Source organism: Aythya marila (genome assembly GCF_965140915.1).
Source record: "Aythya marila genome assembly, chromosome: W".
Taxonomy (NCBI): Eukaryota; Metazoa; Chordata; class Aves; order Anseriformes; family Anatidae; genus Aythya; species Aythya marila.
The window spans coordinates 1,552,117-1,566,749 of NC_139081.1; the positions used below are offsets into that span (position 1 = coordinate 1,552,117).

At 44.7% G+C, this 14,633-nt stretch overlaps 1 protein-coding gene across 1 annotated transcript in view; it reads right to left on the reverse strand.

The window, feature by feature from the left end:
• Window positions 1-14,633, reverse strand: part of LOC309889411 (netrin receptor DCC-like) — a gene marked incomplete at both ends in the record, with an annotated part of 358,394 nt that overhangs the window by 106,654 nt on the left and 237,107 nt on the right. The window contains 3 exons of the mRNA XM_082782226.1: window positions 3,083-3,221; window positions 3,700-3,848; window positions 14,245-14,399. Of these exons, the coding sequence (XP_082638352.1) occupies window positions 3,083-3,221; window positions 3,700-3,848; window positions 14,245-14,399 (443 nt within the window). The remainder of the gene's footprint in view (window positions 1-3,082; window positions 3,222-3,699; window positions 3,849-14,244; window positions 14,400-14,633) is intronic.

Here is a 14,633-nt window from a genome sequence, read left to right on the forward strand (position 1 = left end):
GACTTGGTGAGCGGTCATTTTAGGGCCAGCCAAAATTGATGAGGGCATTGTCCGAATGCCTCCTGATCATGATGGGCTTGGGGCATCCATCCAGAACCCCTCCAGGAAGATGGGCTATAAATTTTGTTTAAACCAAGTACTCGGGAAGCATGAAAGAAGACCGGCTGCCAATTGCCGGAATTAAATGCATTTTGATAAATTCACGAGCACGATAGCTCGGAGCGTTTCTGAGATGGCACACGGCTCGGCCAAACCTTATCGGAGCTGTATTTTAAACAGAAAACTCAGCAGCACTGAAGATACAGTCTGCTCCTTGATCTGGTGAATCCTGTCTGGGGTCCATAGCTCCTGCAGCGGGGTTGCCACACTCAGTTCCTTTGACTGGGGTTTTTTTCTCAGATAATAGATTACATCCCAGAGCTTCAGAGGAAATGTCTGCGTACAGATGTGCAGGATCCAACGGCACGGGCTTTTTTTTTCTTGTGGTGAAGCTACAGACCGTATCATACGCTGTACAGCCAAGGACTGGGATGGAAAAAATAACTTGAGCAAGCACACTCGCTTTCCCAAGAGGAAAGAAGGCTTAAAAACGATTCTGGTCCTTTTACAAGATGAAAGGAAGCAACCCAATCCCAAAGACTTCTCTACCAGTGAGTGGGGAGCAGAAACTAACACTGTTTTAGAAAGTGATGTGGATATGGGGAACTGCGGGCTTTCTCCTCCTTTTATCGCTCACCAATAAACCAGGATGGATTAATGGCTTCTCCTCTCCTCTCTGTAGGTTGATAGCTGCACACAAGTTATTTCTTGCTGTTTTATGGGGCAGAAAAGGCCTTAACCCTGGGAAAGGTCTTTTTTTTTTTTTTTTTTTTTTGAACCATAAAAGAAGGAATTGCAGGAAGGTTTGGACTTGTGCTCTCCATTCCCTCGTCTCCTTCTGTACAATGAGATGCTGGGACTACCACAGTAAGAAGGATGAAAAGAAATCCTGGAGGCATTTTCTCTTCTTTTATACCTGCTACAAACCCTTTTTTTCCCCCCTTTCTGCACATCCACTCCTGAGAAGGGGGTTTGTTTTGTGGGAAAAGCTTTAAAACAAAACCAGAATTAACAGATTCTCGCTTAATTGCAATTACCCTGGGATACCCCAGGTTTCAAATGTCATCTGGATATCGAGGATGAGTTATTGGTAGAGAAAGAGCCCAGAAAGAGCCTCCTCTTTAGCAGTGATTTTTGTTCGCAGACAGGTGAAGCGTTTGAAACACTTGCGGAGGATAATTTCCAGCCTCATGAATAACAATCTTTTCCCTTTCTCACTTATGATGACATTTAAAACCAAAGTGGAGTACAGGGCCGCAGTTCTACACTTCACGGCGTGAATTAAATCTGCATACATTATGCAAAATATTCATTTTTCACTTGTTTTCCTTTTGTTTTTATAATTATAAGTGTGAAGTAATTTATTCTGCCAAGATCCAGCCCGTATTAACAGGGGAAACTGAATTAACCGGGGAGACAGAAGCAGCACTTGAAAAAATAGTGCAGAGGTGTCAAATATAAAATAACGGTGCCAAACGAGCTGGGGGCTCGTGGATGGATCCCACTGAAGACAGAGCCTGGAGTAAGGCAGATTAAAATAGCATTGTCTTGGGGGTTTCCCCTACACCTTGTCACCTGCGTGGCCTGGGGACTGTGCTGCAGCCACCTCAAAGAAATGCAGGAGCTTCTCCAGAGCACGATATCCCTCTCATCTGCTGTTTTTCTCCAGGGTTTATATAGCTTCTGCTCCTGCTGCCCAGAAACTCATATTGATTTTTTCAGCTGCTCAGCTGTGGAGAAGCGTTCAGAAGCAAAGGAGTTCTCCAGACAGACAGAAAATCGCCACTCCTAACCTCAGACTAAATTTTTCAGCTGGTTTGGGTAGGATAACCAGGGAGAGATACGGCATTCGTAATAAAATTAGGTAGAAAGTGGTAAATATAAACATTTTTCCACAAAGATGACCTTGAGTTAGTGATCCAACCCCAGGGCAAGCCAACTGGAACTCCCCTACCTTCCTTTAGCAGCACGGGGGAAAAATAAGTTGTCAGAATTGTTATCAGAACGAAAACCATTTATAAATTTCACCACAAAAGCTCGGTTGACACCTCTTGGATCATCTTTAAACAAAGCGTTGGCATGGAGAAAAATCCCTCTGGCTGTGGGGCTCAGTGGGGAACTGTTCCTGAAGCACCGGCACCCTCCCGTCTCTGCTCTCTCTTCTGCTTTCCGGGCTCTCTTCTCCCCTTCATTTATTCCTCCTTCCCCCAGCAAGTATCAGCTATTCTCTTTTAACCGTAAGGGCTGTATTTCCTCTTAAAACCAGAGAGAACTGCCTGGCAGCAAAAATATCTATTTGGAAAAGTCAGCCTGATGGAGATCCTTCTTGGGCTTTGCATGCACCCACCCCACTGAATTTTATTATTATTTTTTTTGTCCTTTTTAGGTTTTTACACCTTTGTGGCCAAAGTGACTTTGATATAAGTGACTTTGTAACTCCTGCTTTGGCTAGGTCTACGAATCAGACTCAGTGTCTTCACCAGGAGTAAGGTAGGTGTAAACTCTTGTGTTGGCCAACACAACTAAGTGCTTCCTAATGCAAAACCCAACTTGATGTACCTCCCCTGTGTGTCCTGGGAGCCTGGGGAGGATAGCAGGGAAGCTGCTGTGACCGAGCAGAGGGTGAAGCACGGGCACATCTGCTGCCCCACCACATAACATGCAAGGAAAAGGCAGGCAGTTGTGTCCTCCAATGCCATTGCAATGAAATAGCTACAGGAAATATCCACACCTATGCTTGAGTTAGAGAGAAAATAGAGCTGTGCAGCATCCTCATTATTAGATGTAGGTATAATGAAGTGAACCAATTATCCCTGGAGATGAGCATTAGCTCAGAGCACTGCAGGCAGGTTATGAATCTCTGGTTTCCGTCCGGCACGCTGAATAACCAAATTGCTTCATTACTGTTTCTTCCTCAACGTAGAGAAAAAAAGCATCACGACCTCAACCCAGCAACCCGTTGGGTCTTTCCTTCTCCACTTACCATCCGAAAGCGTGGTGACGGTGACATCCTCGGTGGAGACGCCGGGGCCGTAGCGGTTGTAGGCCAGGAAGCGCAGGGTGTACTCAGTGAACTTCTTCAGCCCCTCGAGCCGGTAGGAGAGCCCTTCCACCTCCACGTTCTGAGCACACACAGACAGCAAGAGGTCACCAGGAGCAACGCGAACAGGGGTGAGCAGTTTGGGGACCGATATGCTGCTCTTTGAGAAGCTAAACCCTTATTTAAGATGGAATAAATGGCAAAATCTAGCAGAATAGTTTGTTACAGACATGCATCCGCAACAGGAATTTTTACCATGAGCAGCTATCAGTCTGGTGAGAGGATGTGCCATTTCTAGGCTGGATTTGCATTATTTTACCCTCCTACAATAAACCTGGAAGAAGTTACACGAAGCAACTAAACCCACGTGTTCTACAACGATCACACGTACAACCTGCTACCAACATCTTGATGGCTTAGCACAATGTAAAGGGGGAATTCTAATGGGTCTTTAAACAGGATTTAACATTTTGTTGCAATTGCAGAGCAAATAGAAGAGGGCTTTCACCAGCATGAAACAGTTTCTGCAGCCCAGAAACTGTTCCCCCCTTCCCACTCACCTGCTCCCTTCCCGTCGCTGTCTCCGTACAGAAGAGCCTGTAGCCTTGCACGGGGCCGTTGGCGTAGGCAGGGGGATCCCAGGAGACGAGGATGGAGGTAGGTGAAGTGGACACAGCCCGCAGGTTTTCCACCGGCCCTGGCACTTGCACTGCACGGGAAGGAAAGGACCGAGTGAGATCTCCGCTCCCGTGCTGCTCTCAGCCCCCTTATGCAGCATGACCCTCAAAACTTAGACAGACAGAGATGAAAGGGAGGCCAAACCCACGGAAAATAACACCAGAACAAGGTGACAATGTTCATGCAGGTGAGGGAAGACACCCAGAGCAGCCCCACGGACAGGAGCCCACGGGTCTGGCCTGGCTGGGCACAAACACATAATGACAATATTTGACGAATAATGACAATATAAGTGTTGACACAAATAATGACAATCAAAGTGTTGAAATACCTGGTCCTTGAAACTGATATTTAATTCATTTAAGCTGGTAACTGTAGAAGTTTGCAATAGTTTTAGCTCTAAATAGAGATCATTTGAAATGCAAAGTGTGCCTTAACACCAGATTGTGGTGGGTGAAGAAACACAGAAGTCCTCAAATGCCAACCCCAAACAATCCCTTGCCATTGTTCAAGGAACAATAGCGGGTCACCTTTTGTTATGCAGACTGTCTCTTAAAGTGCTCCAATTTCTCTCTGCATGCAAATTATGGCACATTAACTACATCACACTCAGCTTGAATTAGTTCTTAAAACAAAAGAGCTGAAAATCTTAATAAACTCCTACAAGCACCAGCAGTCCTCCTCCTGAACATCAGCCACCACGGGTCTCCGTTGGACCAAATCCCAGTGGCGAAGGAAGGTTTTGAGGAGAGAATCCCTCCAGTTTATCTGTGCCTTCACCTTGAACTCCAGCAAAATCGGAAGAAAACCAAGCGATAATCATGGCCAAAATGCAAAGGTCGAGCAGGAGGTTACTGCTGAACACCTTCAGCACCAAATAGCATCTTTTTACTTTCAACAGAGCGCGTGCCGTAGCACAAAATAAACTCCCCGGCTATTGTGCGCACGGCACGGCACCCGCACGCCTTTGATCACATGCAATTCCAGCTTTAAATGTTAACATTTGAAATATTTTGTATTTTCTTCCCCCGGCTTTCCCTTTTCATTCCATCTCATGTTTCCGACAGGCGTTGTAACATGCTTAAGGTCTCGATATTTGCAGCGCATACAAAGCATTTCGTAATCTTCCCTGATCCCTTCCAACAAGCAGTCATCTGGAGAAAATTGGCATTAGGTTTTCAATCTTTTCCTAAATTCTGATTTTGCTAAGTAGCAGAGAGGCTCTAGAACCACTTTACGTCCCATTAAAATGAGACATTAAATTGTATTTCTTCTGAAGTTGGTCTTTTACAACTAACAGCGTCCTTTCTCTGAAAAAAAAAAAAAAAAAAAGAAGAAAGCAAGGAGGGCTGGCAGAGGAACAGCATATTTTCTGTTACCATGAGTTCCACATAAACACTTCAATATATTTCCAAAAGCACTGTTTCTCTGAGAATGCCCTCCTGCTCCCATAAAAAATGGGTTCAGTAGCTCAGACTTTTTCATAAACACGAGCAACAACAACTGCTTGGAACGATTTTGCTGCTGCTCTCCCGACTGCCAGTTTTGGGGTTATTTGGGGGAATTGCTCCCATTCAGGAGTCCATAAAAAAGCAAATAGTTCATGTGCACTTGGCAATACTTTGAGTGCCTCCGGAGAAGGGCCGTAACTCCATCCCTCCTCCCATCCTACAGAGCACATCCACGTCCCGGCCCGGCTGCTGAAACCCCACTCATGTGGGGTGAGCTGGAATCCTCTGGCAGGAGAAATGACACTCAGAGGCATACCTACAATGGCAAAGCTCAGTCAATGTGGCTCGTTTTTGGGGTCAGAAGAGCTGGGGGAGCTGAAGAGGACTTCAGAGCTCGGGGAGGGACACTAGCAGTCTTGGACACTTGTAGGCTTTCAGACCTCTAGTGACCCTGCTTTGTTGTAGGGTCAGAAAGAGCTGGTATCCCTTTTACAGTCAACTGCTTCTTGAATCCAATTTCTGCTCTCAGGAGCCTTCGCTTCTCTTGCACAGTTTTCCTCTTTGCTGTCATTCGCTTAAAATTTTGATGATAATAGTTATTAAGATCCAGGAAAGATACCAGTGCCTAAAATAGAAATGTGGGCAGCTATGTCAAAAATTGCTTGGCAACTGCCTAAACATGTTTAATATCCCTCTCAGACCTGAATTTTTGGGCTCATGCCCAGGTCCCACTGGAGACCGGAGAGAAGAGCAGCTGAACTCCTCAAGGAGCCCTCTGGCAGGTACAGGATCAAGTAGTAACCCCCAAGACCATTGGTTTGAGGTCTAGAAGATGATATTGAACTTCTTTTGGAGCTACTGGTGGGCTCCAGCCTTGAGCTCTAAGTATTGATGCAGAATTACGCACGGCAGCCTTGGGACGAGAAAGTAGAGCCCTAAACATCACCTTCAAGTCGAATCCCCCAAATACAAGCTGAAAGCTCACAGTCCTGCTTGTTTTATTTATTTTTTCCTCCCTCTTTCTCTCTCTGGTCCCAGAGATCTTGACCTTTGCTGCCACAGCCCGAGCCAACTTCTATTCTCTTCATTGGGATTTCACAAGTATCATTCCTTAGTGGAGTAAAACTCAAGTTGCAATGAACAATCCTTTTGTAAAAACTTCTTGGCTTGCTTTCCCTTGTTGCAGATCAGCAATTTTCTTTTTCTTTTTACTGCTCATGCAGTAACTTTGCTGGATTCTCACAGACGACAACATGTTAGAGGAAAAGCAGGATGAGATTCACAGCGCGTTTGTTCTTTAGGACATGTTCAGTGAGAAGGGTTAGGCAACAGACCTAGGAACTCGTCATTATTTCCACTCTTCCCATACAAACTCTCAGATTTCGGTGCTTCCTGACCATTACAAGCACCCTCAGATGAGTTGTAAGGGAGCAATCACCAATGTTTTATTTCTAAACCACCTGCATGGGATGTCTAAGTGCCATGGGATGCTCTGTCATTCATTAAAACCCTATGAGAAGAGATAACTAAACCAGAGGGAACCTAAAAGATGTTTTTCCTTACTTAGTCCCACGGAAATAAATAAGAGAAGACCTTGTTTTAAGAGGCTGGATGCTTCTGCAGGAGAGCCACGAGCCCGTGTGCAGAGGAAGAAGCTGGTTTATACTGGGGAAAACATCTCTCCATGAGTTAAAACTTATCAAGAGATCACTACTGTAAATAAGAAACCCAAAGAAATATGGGATACAAAAACACAGACTAAAATAACGCCATCAACCAAGTAACAGCCTGCAGTCAGTGAGATAAATTAATTTAGAAAACATGCTTTTGTTACAAAATGTGTTTCTGGGTGTCCAAACATGCCCCGCTTTTGTTCCGAGGTCTGAAAACTGGAAGGAAAACCCTTCTGAATGGAGGAGCGTTCAGCTGGAGGCCCCGCTATGCACTTAAGGGGAATGATAGCATCCGCAGAAATCAAAAGCAACTCCTATTGACTTCAACAGGGCCCAAAATTCAACCTTTTATTTTGAGAAACTGCCCAGAAAGATAGGTTACGGCAATCCTGGCTCTGGCTCAGGCTTCCAGAGGGAGCTTGGATAAATAATTTAATGCTTTTATGCTTCATTTTCCTGCCCATAAAGTGGCATAATAATATATCTCCTACCCATTCTTTATCTTACCTCTTTAGACTGCAAGATTTCTGGGGCAGGAAGAAAAGTCCAGATGAAATAAAGATAAAAATTCTCTGCTCCTTCTTCGCAAATCAGTCAAAAAGAAGTACGTCACTTGGCATAGTGTGTCTCAGCAGATTTGGAGCAAAATTACGACTTGCTTCTAGGCAGAGAAGCTTATTATATATGAAAATAAATGATTAGATGACAACTGGTGGGTTCTTCTTCATACCAACAACCTCCATGAACCACAAAAGGCAGGGAGCATGCCGTGTAGAGAGACCTCGGCCATGGAGAATCCTTCTTCTCGTTTAGAGCCCTTGGAGTATTTTCACTGAGCTGGATTATTTTGGGTAAACACGGTTTTCAGAGAAATCAAAACATTGGGAAGACGCGGTGACAGCTTTCGCTTCTCGCAAGGAAAATGAAACAAAATATTGCCATGGCGCTGAAACACCCGGTAATATTTCCAAAACAGAAAAATGCCTTTCCGAAATATTTCTCAGCGGCTTTCACATGACTTCAGTGTAAGCTTTTCATGAGCTTTACATGCAGGATGACAGGATGAAATATATCGGTTCATTAGGGCAATGAAAAAGGAAAACAATCAAAAAAATACTTCAAAATACAGCCAGCATTTTGTTGACTATTTGTATGAAGACGACAGCTTCATAATTTCCTGTGAACCATGATCCTCCAGTCTTTTTCCTACTCTTCCTCTACTCACCCTATATTTAAATTGATGTTTTAATCCCATTTTAAAACCTCCTGCTAAGAGGAACACCTGAAGCTTTGGGTTTCACCCAACAGAGACCGTTATTGCCTCTGCCTTAAAACTTCTTCACCCCTACAGTTTTGGAGCAACTGGGAGATTGGGAGAAAAGGCAAAACCGCTGCAGCTTCCTTTGGGAAACAAATTTCAACTTGTGGATTTGGTCGGATGGGAGGAGACGGGAAGGAAGAGAACACAGATGGCACCACACGCTCTGCTCCATGAGGATGTAAGCACAGAGAAAGAGAAAAGGTTTTAACTTCTTTCACGAGTAATTTCTAAATGGACACCAAGACTTAAAGAAAGTCTCAGAAAGAGGATGCAATGTCAATTAAATTCGGTTTTAATTGCAGTGTTTCATATAGCAATGCAACTTTCCAATGAGACCGAAGCTTTTCAAAGGGGGCAGCAGAGGTGGTCAGAAAAAAAGCACCCAAAACCCACCCAAAAATAAAAAAATAAAATAAATGACTGCATTATTTCGGGGAGGTGAGAATCAATCTGAGCTTCAAGAAAAATGTTCAGAATATTTCTTCTCTTCTTTGATGCTTTTTCCCAAAGTCTTTAGGAAGCTGTACAATCCCAGTTTTCATTTTTCTCTTATTTCATCCCTCTTTATATCCCTCTCTTGTTAAAAAAACACTCATAATCAGCCTCCCCACAACGCACGGGACCCACATTCTCAGCAGAGAGGCGTGGACGGAGTCGCTGAGCCTGCCTTAAGGTACCGCATTGTGTTCCCCAAGGGAAATGAGAAATTCAAGGGAAAACGGAAAAGATGCAAAACAAAAGTCATGACATTAAAGCTAAGCAGATTCTGAAGAATAAAATACCAGGAGATGGTCTTCAATCTCAATTATCAGTACTAACAACCTCTAACAAGCAGTTCTTCTTCAAGTTTATTCATACCCCGAGAGCCAAACCTGTCCCCGAAGCACAGGCACGGCCCCGAAGGGGGCAGGGGGTGGACAAGGAGTACAAGAGCGGTGGCAGGAGCGATGCTTGCCGTGGGAGAAAGCTTCAGCTTCCCCGCGAAATAAATATTTATCATTTCCATCTTATTTGAAATGATCGCCGGGTTGAAACAAACAAAAACAAGGCAGGGAGCAGAGGACAAAATTCATACTGCAGTCATGTCTGTGGGATTCAAGTGTGTATTTTCCAGCACCCGAGGCAGCACTGAGGCCAGCAGGGAGGTCGGAGGCATTACCTGGACCAGTGCTGGGGACAAACCAAGTGTCCTAAGGGCCAGGCTAGAACGAGACCAGAGCTGCAAAGTGAAGCACGTACCTAGAGCAAAGACCCGGAGCTGTCAGACCCCCAGCGAGTAAAAAGAAACCTATTTCAAACACGTTCCCTGCCTGTGATGCTTACTAGGGGGAAAAACGAGCAGCAAATAAAAACAAGGGCCTGAATGAGCTCTAATTGCAAAGTGGTTTCAAATTCAGGAACTGCAGCCAGAAGCCAAGCTTCACTCCCAGGAAAAAAAAAAATAAAGGGAAAAAAAAAAAGATTTAAAGGCCTTGGGAGAAATAAGTGGATGGAAAGCTAGACACATGAGTCAAAGAGACAGAAAAACAGACGCCACCATCTTCTCCTTCATGCCTGCCCAACATTTAGCAAGGAAGACACGTTCCATTAAAATTTCAAGCAATTGAAAACCTCTCCCCCCCCTTCCCCAGCCCTCCCCGTAAATTACTCATAAAATTAAAGAACCATGTAAGAACGGCGTAAAGTTACCCCGGGGTGCATTTTACGGAGCCATTACGGAAGGATACACACAAATGAGGGGGATATTAATGACTCCGCACAACACATTTTTCAGCGCTGCTTCCCCCTTTCATCCAACGACGAGAAAAATTCCCTGCCGAAGCAATCCACCGGAGATGCTGGCTTTTTTTTTTTACCTGCCCTGACCCTTTCACATGCTGATAAACATCTCCCGTGTCTCGTGGCGGTGATGCTGTCCAAACCTCAAGGGGCCATTCGTTGTTGGCCATTCATTATTCGGGGCTCTGTTGGGTACACCTGAAATTTGGCAGGGTGCGGACGCCGCCTTGGACAGAGATGAGTTTTTCCTTTCCAGTAATAAATGTGGTGTTGTTGGGAGCTGATGGATGGGGAACAGGAGCCTCTTGTCCTCCGTTCATCACCATGACAGCCAGTGTGGGCTGGAGCACAGGAGGCTCCCGACGGAGCCCAAGGGCTCCCTCGTTAAATGGGACTAGCCGCAGGGCTTATAAAAATTATTCATTTTTTATTCCATCAGTACACAAAGGTCTGAACAAACCAACTGCTGTTGACTAGCACAAAATGATTTAGCATCATTTAGAGCGACAATATTATCGGCACCGTGACAAATCGATGCCCAAAACCAGTTGACATGGCTCTAGCACCCTCTGAAACACTCAACACCCGACAGCAGCAGGGTCCGGCCCTATTTGGGGACCCCGAGAGGTATCAAAAACGGATGGGTCTGATGCAAGACATCAGAAAGTTCAATTACTCCAGCACATACAAACTTAATTTGTGTGGGTCAACATATATGGAACCGATTGTGCCTGATAAAATTGTCATCCGCGTGCACTTTAAAGACAACGCTGCCTTCCCTTGCTTTTCATGTCAAATCTCATTGCGTTCACGTTAATGATCTTTTAATTTGCTATGCGGTTTTGACATTTCTCTGACAAACGCACATTACAAGAGACTGCGAGTGGAATTTTGTTCGTGTCCTTTCAACGTTTCCTGTGCAACTAATGTCTTCGAAGGATATTTGGATATTGTCTCCGCTGCGAAACTTGGAGTGAGAAGGAGAAAACCAACTTGAGTAGCTTCTGGTGCAATTGCTTTAACGTGGTATCAATGGCAGGTTTTGTCTTTTGAGACAAAAAACTTAGGTGCAGCCAGACAGGGATTAAAAAATATATGTATCTTCCCCATCATAATCACAAAAAATGACAAGCTCTTCTGACAAAGGGACTGATTTCTGAGGCTGCATGCACCAGCCCCCAGTGGGAATTAAAAGTCATTAGTGTCAGCTTCTCTGGAAACCTGGATGCTGAGTGAAGTAACTCGGAAAGACATTGATGAACTCTAAGAGCTTACGAACTCTACCCTCGGTGTTTGCCTCCCCTTAGTAATATTCATGTGTGCTGTATGATAACCTTACACTGATCAGGTTGGCTCTGTAGCTAGTCAAGTCCGTCCACGCATCCATCTGAGCCCAACACGTGGATGTCCACCTGCTCTAAGTCAGCTAAAAGTTTAAATATCGGTTTAAACAAAGTACTGGTTGGCCATGTAAAAACAGAGCTATCCAGTCTAAACATTGGTTTGGGTACCGATGGTCGCTCAGTGATGAAAAAGCCCTGAAATGCCTTGACTTTCTGCTGCTCCTTCTCTTGGACCACACAGAAAACGTTGAAGTCCCTGAAACTCGCCCTGGCCCACGTTGAGAGACACACACATATCCCGAGGATTTCCTGTGCTCACATCCACCTTCCCCTCATTTATCATCTCTGAAATACTGGTTTCCAACCCAGCTGCCAGGCAATTTCTTTCCTATAACTACGCTTACCTCTTTCTAATGAAAACAGGAACCTGCTGTGATACCATCTCCCATTGTGAACCTAAAACCTGACACTCCCCAGAGCCTGCAGTTATCACTCCCAAATAACCCTAGGACAACTGCTGATCGTAGTCCCTCTTCCTCTTGGCTTCAAGATGGGTGGGAGGATCCAAAGTGGAGGTCTACAAATGCATCGAGCCCGGATTCTGGCCACAAAACCACGCTGGTTTGGGACCAGAAACCTTCACCCAAATGGAGAGGGAGAGCCCAGGAGCATTTAATGCTGCCCCACTCAGATAAAAGGCCTCCTAACTGAGGGTTTCTGTGAAAGATGGGGAGGAAAAGGTTTAATCTTTGGCCAAGTGGCTGCTCTATGCAGAAGACAAGAAGGTGGGGGCTCGCCTCCAGGGGCAACCACGGGGTCTGAGATCTGCTCCCACAGGAGGTGGCAGACATACAGGTGGGCTTCTGCAAGTAGGTATAAGCAAACCTCAGAAATCAGTAGTTAGGCCTCAGAAAGATGCCGTTATTAATTGTCCTTCACGAAGCTGCCCGGGTAGAAGTTGAGATGTCAGCGCACGCTAAATTGATTTCCCTGGGACGGAGATGATAAGGCTGCAGAGATGCCTCCGCGTTTCTTTGGGGCACACCAACATGCCTCCCTATTCATCTTCTCTTCCAGCAGCTAACACACACATCACGAAGACGCAGATTTATTAGGAAGCGGCCTTTAATTCCTCAGGGATGTGAAAAGCCGTGAGCTGGTCCCGCAGCGGGGAACCCCTTTCAAACCTCCGATGGACATTTTCAATCCCCCGTGCAAGAATAGATGCCTTTCTTTATTCTCTACTTCCAAGCTGCTTTAACAGCATCTTGAGGAGGCAAAATAATAACTCACAAAGTCTCCACATGTGGTATGAAAAGATTAGACATGGCTTAAGCAGGCAGGGATTTAAATCCGGGCCGATAATACTGTAGTGAAATTATATACCATAAAGGCAAGGAAAAAGGGGTTGCAGTTTACAACAAAAAAAAAAAAGGAAAAAGGGGAAAAAAAAAAGGTTTAATCTGGGGACAAAAACCTTCATATAAATCCAGCACGTATATTGTGGATGATTATTTCAAAAAGCTGGGACTTGTTCTGTTGATCTTTTAAACTGATTACCGAGCAAATGTATGCACTTTTAGAAACAGGCACTGACAGACATGAATTTCAGATGTCCTTTTTCATCAGCTTTTTTCTTCTTTAACAATGCCAGATTGCATAATACTTCGGATATTTTCAAATAATGTGGAAATTCAATTTCGGGGCAGCCATGTAATTTATTGTACAATAGTTACAGCGTGTTCTAAAAGACAGCCACACCGAGGCTGACTGCCTCCCAGGACCAGAGAGAGTTGTTTCAAAAATGATAGGATAATTTGGTCACCGGTGAAAAGCGAACAGAGAAATGGAAAGCAATATTTCCTCCACGCTCTAACTTGACACTTTAGAGGAATCTTGAAGTTATTAAATAGGAAAAGATATTCCATATGTCTACGCTTGGCGTTAAACAGAGCGGGTAACTCCGGGCTGTGGCAGCATCAGTCAGTAACAGCAGGGGGAAGCGGTGCCTGCTTTTCACCTGGGCTTTGCAAAGAGTAAGATTTCCCCAGTGAAATCTTATTTTCCTTCTGTAAATATACGTATGCGTAATGCAAACATTTACAGGATCGTGTGTGCGTGCATCTGCACATGTTTTAACAGAGAGAAATTGCTGATAGTTAAACGATGCTGATGCTTATTTGCTTAAAATTTGCTTATTACTTTCTAAAAACTCAGATTCCTAAACTGACTTTCAAGCATTATTTACCCAAAAAGGGCTGAAATACAACTCTGGTTATGTTTGCACACAGCAATTGCATAATTGGAAAGAAATGCAATAAACAGCAAAGCAGTCTCAGAGCAGGAGATGAAGTGGTTCCTGCACCCATCTCTGTTTGAATGGGAGATGCTCTGGTCCCCAGATGCTAAGAACTGGTTATCAACACCATTTTTTTTGAATAACTCCTCTAAACAAGGAATTTTGCTGTGGGAGGGCTAAAGTCACATTGCTTTCTCTGCAATAGCCCTTCTTGGACTTTCCAAGGGAGAAAAACTGCCATAGGATAAACTCAATAAATTCCTCTTCTTTCTGGAGACCAGGAAATACTTACAGATGAGACATGCAGAATGTGAAAAGGCAGAACTGAAAGCTTCCAAGTACTCCAAAACTTAATAAAACATACTTAGAGGTGAATGTTAACTAATGGAAAGTACTCATTTTTAAATACAAATACCAAAGCCTACATTTCAGCATCATTTACGCCGTGACATGACAGACGATGGGACATGTGAGCATCAAAGCTGTGACTCCAAACTGTGACAGAAGATGGGACGTGTGATACCAAGGCAGAATTGTGGCCCTGACCCCGACCCCACTCACACTCGGGCTGCATGGCCACCTTGACGGGCTGTGAGCTCTCGCCGGGTCCCCACTCGTTGAAGGCCACCACGCGGAAGGTGTAGGTCTCCTCCGGTCGCAGGTTGCCCACGGTGAGCTGGAGAGTCCCGGACTGCGACGTGTTGACCGCCCGTTCCCTGCAACGACAACAAAACCAACTTGAAAATGCATTTTGGGTACTTCTTTCTGCAGCCGGTAGCTTGCAAGGTGTGATTACTTATCAAATTTCGGTTCAGAGCTTGTTTGTCTGTAAGGTTTCTTTTGATTTCTGCTTTCAAAAACCTAATTCAAGTAATGGTGCCTACTGGGAATGTGGCAAGCGCTACAAAAGGCTTGTGTTTTGGCACTTCAGAAGTCATATAGCATGTTGG